This window comes from Pezoporus occidentalis, unplaced genomic scaffold, assembly GCF_034315485.1.
Source record: "Pezoporus occidentalis ecotype Australia unplaced genomic scaffold, CSIRO_AGI_Poc_V1 ctg220, whole genome shotgun sequence".
NCBI classification, from domain to species: Eukaryota; Metazoa; Chordata; class Aves; order Psittaciformes; family Psittacidae; genus Pezoporus; species Pezoporus occidentalis.
In genome coordinates, this window is record NW_026914073.1 from 270,652 (window position 1) to 282,754 (window position 12,103).

At 45.5% G+C, this 12,103-nt stretch overlaps 2 protein-coding genes across 8 annotated transcripts in view; one reads left to right on the forward strand and one right to left on the reverse strand.

Annotated features, from left to right (window-relative positions):
- The window catches only part of FAM219A (family with sequence similarity 219 member A), a 90,323-nt gene extending 86,442 nt beyond the window's left edge, over nucleotides 1-3,881 (reverse strand). Inside the window, exon 1 of one of the 3 annotated variants that reach the window (XM_062620383.1) lies at nucleotides 3,639-3,881. In XM_062620383.1, coding sequence (XP_062476367.1) covers nucleotides 3,639-3,665 — 27 coding nt within the window. In that variant the 5' untranslated portion in view covers nucleotides 3,666-3,881. Of the gene's footprint in view, nucleotides 1-3,605 lie in introns of all 3 variants that reach the window. The other 2 variants (XM_062620382.1, XM_062620381.1) reach the window with 2 other exon arrangements.
- Nucleotides 3,882-4,068: 187 nt separating this feature from the next.
- DNAI1 (dynein axonemal intermediate chain 1) overlaps nucleotides 4,069-12,103 on the forward strand; it is a 154,228-nt gene continuing 146,193 nt past the window's right edge. For all 5 annotated transcript variants that reach the window (XM_062620365.1, XM_062620368.1, XM_062620369.1 and 2 more), the window contains exon 1: nucleotides 4,069-4,193. In XM_062620365.1, coding sequence (XP_062476349.1) covers nucleotides 4,161-4,193 — 33 coding nt within the window. In that variant the 5' untranslated portion in view covers nucleotides 4,069-4,160. The remainder of the gene's footprint in view (nucleotides 4,194-12,103) is intronic.

Consider the following 12,103-nt stretch of genomic DNA (forward strand, 5'->3'; position numbering starts at 1 on the left):
CCCTTCATCTCTCTCTCAAAGATGTACGTACCCTCTGTAATCAGAACTACATGTTAGGAAACCTTCCAGACAAAAAAAAAAAAAACAACAACCCCAAAACCTAGAAAAAAAAAGTCAACACACATCATCATAATGCACCACCACCAACATAAGTTTGAAGTTAACACATCAAATACCAACCCCATCAGCCAAGACAGCTATCTACCAAGTATAAGTGTCACAGAAATAGTCAATTTCAGACCTCATCACACCATGCATTCCCGAAATCCTGGGAATGGACTGTCTGTTATGAACCCACCACCCAGGAGTTAACAAGGAGAGAGACCTTTTTGTGAGCGCAGAAGGATCATGATGAGTTGAAGATCAAACAGAAACTAAGCAGAACTAAGAATTTCCACAGTGGAGACTGCATCGCATTGATAAGGAAGACATGACACTAAGAATCCAGAGTAAACAAACCCCTTGTAAACTAGCCTGTATTAATTTGAAGAAGCATGCATTTTTGGGATGGAAGCCAAGAGTCACCAGTATCCAAGAGAGGAAACAGGAATCAGAACAAACCATCCCATTTTCATGGAAAGGAGCCACATGAACGAGGAGAACTGATGGTTACCAGCCTTTCTTCCCTTCCTTTACGAATATGTACATAATTGTGCCACAATATCAAAATAAGCAAAGTAATGTGTCTTGCAAAGATACAAAACACTAGGCTTCATCTCATCCTACAGCCTGCCAGCGTTTAACCAGGGTCCATATGCCACCCTGTCCACAGCAGCTCCCCCTCATTAAGTCCTGCACTGAACCTCTCCCTGGGTCTGCATTAGTACACAGTTCTCACTACACATGTTTGCAAAGGCCAAGCAGAATCAAGACAGCTTAGGCTTATCCAAACCGGCTGGAGACAGGAGAAAATGGTTGCCTCCCTTCTTCATATCCCCGCATCCAATGCAGTGGTAGGGTAAGAAAGTCACACATAAAAGAGCAGGCCAATGCTGAGCCTGCAGACCAGATGCTTCCCGGCTCAGAAACACAACCCCCATCTACTTGCTATTAGCAGAGAGAAAACTGCAGAAGGATCTGGTGGGCTTTGTTGGAGCAAGCAGTACTCCACACAGCTCCTGTCTGTACTATCTAGGTACCGCCTTTAGTCCTGCAGTGGGATGCCAGTGCACTCCTTGGTTGGTCAAGGCTGTCAAGGAGAAAAGATTCTCCCACCAGACACATTTGAGTTTTAAAGAACTTACTTTTGCAAGAAGCCATGGATATGTCAGGTTCTCTGTCTCTGTTCAGTAAATACAACACTGGTTATTGCCAGGATATACTCAATGGACATCAGATATTAGCATACTATCATCCCTGACAGACAGCTCATCAACAGTGTCAGTATCAATGGCAGGTTTGGAGGCTGAGGGGCTCAGAAAGGCTTCAGACTACCTTGCAAGAATGACTTCCCTTCAGCATTTAACAGCCGTACCTGTCTCTTGATTTCGAACATCAGCAGATTAGCAGACCTGCCTGTCAGATGGCTTTTAGACAGATCACTGGCAGACTGAAGGTGCACAAGATGTTGGGAGTGAACACAAACAGGACAACTGACCTCAACTGAACCAAGCGATATCCCATACCAAATGGAGTCATGCTCAGCATACAGAGGTGGGGAAAGAAGGAAGCAGGGATGTTCAGAGTGATCTGTTATCTCTGCTTGATAAAAACTCAGACAAGTAGCACATGCAACAAGCCTGTATCAGCTTGAATGGACAGTTTTCTTTCCCACCACAAAGGTGGGAAAAGATCCAAACAACAACAAAAATGAAACTAAAATGCATGTTCACAATTTGTCAACACTTGCACCATTGAAAGGGCTTTTTTCTTGCCACTAAGGGGTAATTTGAGTTTGTAGACCTTCACAGGGTCCTTCTGTTCATGAGACAATTACAGTGTTCTCAACTTTGTACAAACACCAGCTGCAACAAGAAACCAAGGATTGATAGATAACTCTAATGTACAGTTTGATATACTGGAAATCTCAGTAGTGTCTTCAGTGGTAACACAAACCTGCCAATAACCTACCCTCACCTGCTGTCAAATGGATTCATGCAAGTATTTCATTAAAGTTCTTTCCACCTCTTCAAACATTTCATATTCCCATCTCACACAATCAGAGGCTGAGATGGAATGTGCTTACTCCAGGTGCCAAAGGGAATCAGCAAGTTGAGTGAGTCAGCCCATTATCCAGCTTTCAGTTTAATGCCAAGGTGAACTGTATTTCAACAGGTCCCAGGTTATACGTAATAATACAACAAGCAGAGAGCGAGGCAGACTGGAATAAGGGCAAAGGAACACACCAATACCTCTCTCAGATGGGAAACAGAAGTGGAAACATTCAGATGTTCTGTGGCATGCAGCTGGGGCACAACATCATACAAAGGCAAGCCTGTAGCATCAAAGCAAAGCAGCTACGTGCTCATAAGAAGTCTTTCGAGTGCTTAGTCTAGCATCTCCTATGGCTGCCAGCCAGCTGGCCTTCCTTCATAACTGTCATTTCAAAAGCTACCAAAAGCCCAGGGCCACTCTACCTGCCCATTTACACAGCTGTGAAGCCCCACAAGCCGTTTACTTCCTTTGCTGCAAACATTCCCCAGGGTCCCATGTAGTAGGGTACCCATCATGTCAACCTCTTCAGAGCTCATTAATTGAGTATAATTGCATCTATGAAGTGAAAAAACATCCTGATATGAAGAACACACGCCCTGGCAAAGGGAAGGAGGGGGAAGGAGCGGAAATCAAGCACTCACAGATTGAGGTGTGTTTTTTAATGTAAATTATTTTGTCAGCAAAACGGATTTCCAGAGCTGTTTCTTTGAAAAACACCTGGACTTTTCACACGACGAGCATCCAACAGCAGCTCCGTACTGAGAGCAGCGGCTGTAAAATCAGCCATGGGGAAGGTCCTGCAGCCTCGCACCGCACTTATTTCACACCCATCCCGGGAGGCTAATCCAGTCCCTGGGGATCACCGCGCCTCGCAGCTCCCAGACCGCGCTGCGCGCAACCACCACCTAATTTTCACCCCAGATCTCACGTATCTTGTGAGAGCCAACTAAAACCCCGCAGTCCCCAGCGCACCCGGCTGCTCTGGCAGCCCGCCCTTCGCTGGGGAGCCCGGCTAAGGCGGCGGCGAACACCCGCCTCATCGCCAGCCAGGCCGGGATGATGCTCGGGAGAGGCGACGGCTGCACGGAGGCAGGAGCGCAGCTGCTGCCACCCTCCCCGCAGGCGGGTTCTGCCGTAGCTACCGGCGGCGCCGAGGGGATAGGACGATCGAGGCGGACGGGCAGCCGTGCCTACGGTGACCGCGGGATGACACAGCAGCAGCCGCCGCTGGGCACAGCCCCGGGGCCCGGCGGGGATGGCGGCGGCGCTGAGGGGACGGCCGTTACATAACGGTCGCGGCCCGCAGACCCGACCCCAGCACTGACACCGGTTCCCCCCCTTCCTCTTCCTCCTGGCACTGCTGCTCCCGCTCCGTCCCCGGACACCGCGATGAGACAGCGGCGGCGGCTCCCGGGGACATCGCGGCCCCGCCCGCCCCTCCCTCCCCTCACCAGCGGCTGCATCTCGGCGCGCACGGCGGGCACCTGGAACCGGTCTATCTCCTCCATCATGGTGGCGGCGGGGCTGGGGCGCGGCACGGGCGGACTGAAGGCGGGCGGGCGGGCGGACGGGAGAGCGCAGGGAGGCCCCTCACGCGCCGAAGGACGACACCGACAATACCGCCACCAGCCGCGATCACTGCCTCATCGCCGCCGCCGCCGCCGTGACTCAGCCGCGCTGCTTCCGGGTCCGGCCTCCACCGCCCCACCCCTTATCTGCATATTCATGAGGGGAGGGAGGGGCGTGGCCACTGTCAGCACCCCAGGAGCCCGGATGCTGGGTTCCCCTCTGCCCCCCCCCGCCCGGCCGGGACGTACCATTCCCCACCTCGGGGGGAGGTAGCGAGGGCACTTGGGGTGAAGGGAGGGGAGGGGAGGGGGAGAAATAGCTGTGGCCAACGGCTTTCTGCACGCCGCTTCCGGTACGTTGCCATAGTTACAGCTGTCAACTTCCGTCCAGCTGTGGCGAGAAGCGGCCGGTGTTGGGGAGCCGCCGGGGCAGTCGCGATGCCAGGCAAGGCGGCCGACAAGCACCGGCAGGTAAGGGCTCGTCCCGTGTCGGCATCGCAGTAGGGCGGTGGCGGTGTGAGGTCACCGCCGCCGTGACGTCGTCCCACCCCGAATGGCGTCGCGGCAGTGCCTCGTGCAGCGGGAGGTAGCGGTTCACACGAGGGAACGGCGCTCCGCTCCTCACCGCCTTCTGTAGCCCTGCCGCCCTCAGTCCCTGCTCTGGCGGGGTGCCACAGCGTGAGGGTGACATGGCGGTTCCCAGAGCTACCGCATGTTATGCCATCATGTGTAGCCCAGCTTGTTCCCCCCCCCCGACCCAGGGTGCCCTGCAGACCTGTAATCCCACAGGGCTGGGTGAGGCACCAGGGCTTGGAACTGCTTACTGCGTGGTTACACGATGTGGCATCATTGTCCCAGCACTGAGGTGCGTCATCACCCTGGTAGGACACCTGTGTGTTCTGTGGCGTTTCGTAGACTCAAAGAATCAACAAGGTTTGGAAAGGTCATCAAGCCCAACTGTTACCCTAGCACTGCCAGTTCACCATTAAACCATGTCACTGAGGGCCTCATCTACACCGCTTGTGAACACTTCCAGGGATGGTGATTCCACCACTGCCCTGGGCAGCCTGTTCCAATGCCCGAGCACCCTCCTGGTAAAGATTCTTTTCTTAATATCCAGTCTAAACTGGGTATTATTGTACACACCAGGCAAACAAGCATGTCCCAAAGCTGCAGCACCCCACACTCTGTCACTGCTATAGCAACCCTACATAGTCTTCAGATCATTGTCATGCTGTTTCATCACTGTTACAGCATATGATACTTCCCTTCATGGCAGGTAATGCACTTAAGGTGTCCCCAGTCTGCCAGCGAATCTTTGAGGGACACTGAGCAGACAGGTTGAAATCCCTGTTTTTAAAAACTTCCGTAAAAATTCTTTTAATTACACCTAGCTGTAAGTTTTGTCACTTTCCTTTAGTTTTACTATTTGGTCTTTGCTCAGTTCAGACAATAAAGTGAGGCTGTGTCCTAACCTTTGTGGCTGTAACCCTACTCTGGGAGTAGTGGTGTGGGATGTATTCCGTGAGACCTCACTGTCTGCCTTCAGGCTCCGCATGGGTATGTCTGTGTGGATGCCTGTACAGGATGAACAGCCCAGTCAGATTTATTTCTGGATCTCATCTACTAGATTTGCAAAGTGTTTGATTTAAAAGCAGAAGGTGACCTGGCTGATAAAACCCTTTTCATATCCCACAGACTGTGTTACATCAACAAAGGCATCACCAGCAGAGACAAAGATGTCATTATCCCACTCTACTCAGCGCTTGTCAGGCCGCACCCAGAATACCGTGCTTAATTGAGGTCCCTGTTAAACAAGATAGATGTGGTCAGGCTGGAGTGGGTCCAGAGAAGAGCCACAGATGATCAAAGGACTGGGAAGCCATGGGAGGAAAGGCTGAGAGAACAGGGTTTGTTCAGCCTAGAGAAAGATGGCTTAGGGCAGAATTTTCCACCAGGTTCCAGTATTTAGAGTGTGGCTACAGAGAAGATGGAGACTCCCTTTTTGCAGGGAATCAGATAGCATAAGGGGTCATGGGCAAAAGTTTTCCTGGGGAGATTCTAATTGGACAAAAGAGGAAACTTTTTTCCCAATGAGAACAATCAGATATTGCAATAATCTCCCCAGGGAACTGGTGGATTCCCCGACACAGGACACTTACAAGGTTTGGCTGGGCAGGGTGCTGGGACATTAGTCTAGCTCATGCTTTGCCTCGAAAGGTTGGACCAGATGAGGTCCCTTCCAACCTGGTATTCTGGGATTCATAAATGGTTTAGGTCAATCTGAAAATATTTGATCTTTGGGGTGGGGAGAAGAGCATTAGCAGTAGTGGCCCACAGTGACTGAGAACAAGCAGCCTCCTTCCTTGGTCCAGAACATGTGCCAGAAAGCCGTAACTAATCAAAGAAAGCAGAAAAAAAGAGGGACCAACGTGATGGTATAGAGCTGTGAGATGGTATCTGAGATTCCTGGACAACCCCCAGTGATCTGCAAGAGGATCTGCACAACAGGAGCTCTTTCAAAGAGAGAACAACAACTCTTGCTGATCATCTGATCCCCTTCCAGTTACACAAGCATGTTTCATCTTGTTGGTCTATCCATGCTGCAGCTGTATAGACCATACAAACCCATGCAACTTCTGAAGCTTGAGCTAATAAAACTCACTAATGTGAGCTGGCTTTGTAGAGCCTGAGGACATCTTCTTGCTCCTGCAACCAAGGGCTGGAGCCCAAAATCCAGAAGTACTGAAATAGTTCCTCATGGCCTCTGAGGTCTCTGAGAGCCACCTGGGTGTTTCTGCAGCTGTAGTAGGAGGGCTTGTGGGCTTTAGAGCAGGCAAGAAGAAAAGAGGGGATCACTGTGACATTCCTAATTTTGTGCTAAGAGGTAGAGATTTAGTAATTTTCATGTTACAAAGGGCTTTATAAAGTTTGCAAATGGCACAAATTCAGAACCGTAAACCAGATCCACTCCTAGATTATGATGTTTATGCTAAAATTGTAAAACTCAATAATGATGACACAAGCTAAACATGAGATGAAATGCTTGCTCTGAATTTCAGTTTCTTTTATTTTTAGATTTCCACATAAATATTTTCAATCATTTTCGGTAGCCATTATCTCAAATATTCTGGAACAGAGAGGCTTTGATTCACAAGTTATTTGAAAAACTTAATTAATGTGCTATGAAGGCATTAATTTTATTTTAAACATCTTGGAACATTATATGAAATTCTTAAGATTTTTGGCTTTTCACGTAACTTTCATTACAGTAACTTTAAAGATAATAATTTTAACTTCTCCTGTACTGCCTTTCCTGTATTTGCCTTGAGCTTGTTAAGTCTGAGGCTGTTTCATGTGCTTTTATCTATCAGAATATTCTTGCAGTGGATGAATTCTGTAGTTGACTAGCTGGCTCTGGAGTCCGTAGGCTTTAGCTTTGTTTTCCCTAAGTCAAAATATAGCCCACATCTCAGTGGCTTTGGGAGTTCAGGGTATAGACAGCAGTGCCTTTGCACTTCTTACTACCCACTCAGGGCCCGATGATTGGAATTTACTGAGCCATAATGGCCACTATAAAGTTAATTGGTAAGTTAGGGTATAGATCCCAGTTTTTGACAAGAAAATCTCTGAAAATAGGTAAGCTCCTACACTTCTCCCTCATATGCATACCTTCTGTGTGCCAGTGTTTGTAGTTAAGGCTGGAAACAAGCCTGCTATTTGTTGCTGAGGCTGTTTTTTCTGCTAAGCATCATTTCCGTAGGCTTTCCATCCTCATCCCTTTTGTTGCTAATGCTCCTCTACTACTGCTGTTTTCCACTGTCCTCTGTTTTTCATTCCTCTGTTTCTGTATATTGCTTTGTTCTGATTTACCTCCTAGGTTTTTTCAATGCTGACTGCTTTCCCTTTGAAAATTTTCTTCTTGAGGTTGTACTCAAAGCTGAGATAGTTACCCAGGCACTATCAGGTCCTTCTCTTTTAGTGTCTGTCACTTCAGTCCCTCCTCTGCTTTCATGGTTGTGCATTCTTCAGGTGCTTTGTGATCAATTCTTTTTGTCGTCTTCTTTTCCCTTACAGGTGGTGGTTGCTTGCCCTTCTTCTGTACCTGTGTTGTATCTGCCTTCTTCTCTGACTCCAGTTTCTTGCTTTATTTCACTCTTTTTTTTTGTTTTTATCTGGGTAACTTTAGCCTCCAGTTCAGTCTCCAGCCATCTGGATGTCTTTTTCTTTGAAAGAAATCTCCCATATTCCCAGGTGAAAATATGTAAAAGACCATCAGAGATAAAGGCTTCCAGATTAATCTTTTGACTTGATCTGAGCCTTGATTAGAAGCATCTTCAGGCTTTTGCATGTTTTTGTACATAAATAAGAATGTTGTATGCCTGGATCTTTGTGTTCCCAATGCAGCTTTGTAAATAGCTTTCTTATGCTCTGTTCTTCTATAACATCCTTCCTTTCAGGTCTGAAATGTGTTATGGACAATAACAGAGCTCCAGAGCATTTTGGAAAGATGTGGGATTTTGGAAAGGCATAAACCAGTAACCCTGCATCAGACAGAAGGGAATGGAAGAATTAGATTCTCAGCTTTCCTGACATGACTAGGACAAGAAGGACACTGAGAAGTGCAGTATGCTTTAAAAACACTGAGCTTTGTGGCATATGCATGGAAATGGAGAAAGATGTTGATAGGGCCGGGATTAGCACCTAACCTGGTGTCAGGCCCACATGTAGTCCTGGGTAGTGAGAGAAAGGGGCCAATGCTCCCGAGATTATTTTAAACATAGGTATCAGGTGTGCTGTTGAAAGACAGATTTCCCTGTCTTTGCTTTATGGCTTTTTTTTGAGCTGTGGGAAGCACTCTGTGCTGCTGTGTACCTCTATAGCTGAACCCCCACCAAGCAGAAGCAAGATTGCTTATGGTTTCTTAACTGACATTGCATACACTTCTTAACATTTACTGTGTGCAAAACGAGACTGGCTGGTCTTACCACTTAGGGTCAAATCCTCTGTCAGCAGCAGATCACTTATGCAGTGTTAAGAAAGCATCTGAATTTTGACAGCAAATGTTAAAACACTTGCAGTCTTGCACCCAGTGACCTGTCAGCAGCTCCCTTGCCGTTCAGCAAGATGTCAAAGAGAATCAGAGACCCCCTCTCCGAACACAGTCAACAAGTAGACACATTTTACTTTTTTTTTGCCAGCCAAGGCTTTTAAGGTGCTTACTGGCTCTTAAGCATACATTAAACTGTCCACAGAATATAAAATAAACAGTTTAGTGTTTCTCAGAAAACAGATTATAAGATGTATTGGCAAATAGCTCTTCAGTTGGCATCCCTACTGTGTGTAAATGGATGTCTACTGCAGGGCTAGCTGGAAGTCACTTTGTTTCCTTTGGCTTTGTTTCCATTTATGTGCTTATTTGCTCCTTGTGTCTTGTGGTGGTTTGGTATGTAGTTTGCTAATAATCAAAACAAGAATAAAAAGCTAGCAGGAATTTATTAAATGGTTTTACAGAAACATCAGTCTTAGCTCTTAATATCTCTCCCTCTTCACTTTAGAATCCTTCAAGCAGCTGTGTTCTTTTCAGACTACATGCTAACCTCTATGCTTCAGAAGTGGGAATGAAAATGTCTTTTCTCAGAAAGATGAAATAAATTTAGCAAGACTGTTCTGTGATTGTTCAGCCTTGTAGTCTGATTGTCTTATGCTGATGGCGAGCATGGGAAGCAGAAAGGCTGCAGGAATGTCTCTTAAATGGTCCTAAAAAATATAGTTTGGGTTTGTCATTGCCCTGATGAGTGTTTCATTACTTTGTAATTGATTTTCAGCCCTTGGAAAATTTGGTTAATAGGAACTGACAGTTGAGCTTTGCAGACTAATCAACCTTCATCATCCCTGCCTCCTGAATTTCCTGGTATTTTGGGTTGGGTCTGCAAATCCAGATCTATTCAGCCCAGCTGGTGCTTTAAGCGTTGTTTAGTTTCACTTCACCTTACTCAGTGAGTTACTGTATAGTGGTGTGTCTGGGTCCTCACTATAATGAAAAGCTGCAAGAGCTAGTTTGGAAGGGGCAATTTAATCTGACAGTGTAGGAGAAGGATGTACCACCCAGCAAAGGCTGTAGTGAAGAACTTACCCTGGATGGCAGGACTACACATGTGGTAGCTTCATTGCATCTCCTACTTGATTTGTCATTGGATCTGAAAGTGAGGGATGGATACATTTTTCCCTGAAGGATTTCTATGGTCACAAAATCAGGATTCAACCCAGTTCTTGAATGAACACTTGCTCATGAGAGTAAATCTCTGGTTGGTAGGACACTAAGATGATTTATTTGCCATCAGCATTGCCAGTGACAAATCAGGGGTTTTGTACAGTGAAGGATGAAATAGTTGAAAAACTGGGCCATAGAAAATAGCTGTTAAAAAAGAATCATACATGATTGTTCCAGGATATAGAAAAGCTTCAGAGCTTTTGCTATTCAGTCAAAAAGTCAGGTACTGATAGTCTTTGTCTATTTTATACAAATTCAGTTAATGAGTCTCAGAACAGCAATTTGTGGCTGTCACATTGCCAACAAAAAGAGAGTAGTAATCATTGTGGATAGAGGGAGCAAGGACAAGATTAGAATGAATGGTTGGGTGCGATTGTTTTCCTCATTGCAGGACAAGCTGCACTCAAATTGCTAGGGTCTTGAGAGCAAAACTTCCACTAGCCATCACATCTCTTAGATGCTTTCCATCCTATTACATGTTTCTGTGTTTAGAAACAAGATAGCTTTTAGGAAATGCCAGCCTGGAGAGCTTTTTTCTTTTACAGCTATGTCCTTTGGAAAGTAGCCAATAGTTTCTTCTTATTTTATTTTCCTGGTTTGTAACTTAAATAATAAATAATTAGAGGAATTTCATTTGGAGACAACCCAAATATCCAACCTAAAAATATAATTAGAAATGCTTGTTGGATAGTTTAGCAGTAGGAAAGCTTCCTGCTGAAGGACTTCATTTTGCAGCTATTTGCACCTCTTGATGGCTTGCCTGTGTGAAAGAGGGCTGCGGCAAGGGGAAAGAAAATTAAATGCATTTAAACCATCAATTTTCAGCTGTTTCCTCTCTTAATCTGTATCATCCTGTTGGATTACTGTATCTTTGCTATATTAAATAGTCAATTTGTCTTGTAGCGTAGTCGATGTCTGTCCCAGTTTCTAGCTGCTGCGATCATAAACACATCCTGGAAGAAAGGTCCAGAAAAGAAGTCAACTTAGTTTTCTGTATCCTTAATTTAAATATTGTGACTGTTATGGAAAAAATGATAATCTGTTAATTTATTCAATACAAGATGCTCATCAGGGTAAACCATGTTTAGCATGCATAAATTCTTACTCTGGAATTTTTTGCGGGAGCAGTGGAACACCGACCAGGATGGTCAAAGTTATGATGACGACCTGGAGGTGAGAAATGCCTTATAGCTCCTTAATGTCTCCTACCCATTCCTTAGTTCCCTAGCAACAATGTCACTTTTTTCCTAATATAAATCTCTCATAATTATTCACACTTCTCCTCTTGTTAATTATTATTAAAGGCAGGGATAATAGCACCATTTATTAGAAAGATTTAGGAAGACTGTTAATTTTTTTCTGTAGGAAAATCATCCTCAGTTTATATGGAATTCACTAAAATGTTAGTGTTTGGCTTGTGATTGAAATGTTCTTTGCTGGGTGTCTGATTCAGGCTATGCATTAAAAAAAAGAAAAGATTCTAGATGCTGAACAACATTAACCAAAGCACTAGTAGCAACATATTGTCTGAACTCTGTCCATGTTTGTAAGCCTGGGGGAACTTAAATGAGGCAGGGAACTTACACAAAACAAAGTGTATGGTTATGGAATTAAGCTGTGTACCATGCCTGTCCCTGATGGGATGAATTGAAGGTTGCCCAAGCAACCTTAATTCTCACATTTTCTAACTTCTGAAATACTTCTCTTTCAGATGCTGATAATAGTCTGTTAACTTTTTTTTTTCCTGTAGCTAACAACAGCAAAAATGTGCTTGAATTTTAGAGATGTGTATGAAGGCTGGTGGTTGTGAGTATCTTGCTAGTGAATATACAATCCTTATGTTAATTCACAGTTATCCTTTATTGTTTATTTGTATTGCGGGTGCATTTGTGACCTCCTCCCTGTTGTACAAACACTGCGCGTTGTGGAACAAAGAAACCGCTTTTAGAGCAAAAGGTTTGCATCTTAAATAGTAACTTATGGATACATTAAAAAGAAGACTAAGGAAGCAATGGCTGTCATTCTGAGCTGTGGTGGAAGTTCATCAACTATCTGGGTGCTGTTGAGTACTCTACAGCTGATGTGGCAGAGAAGTTTTAATGAAAGG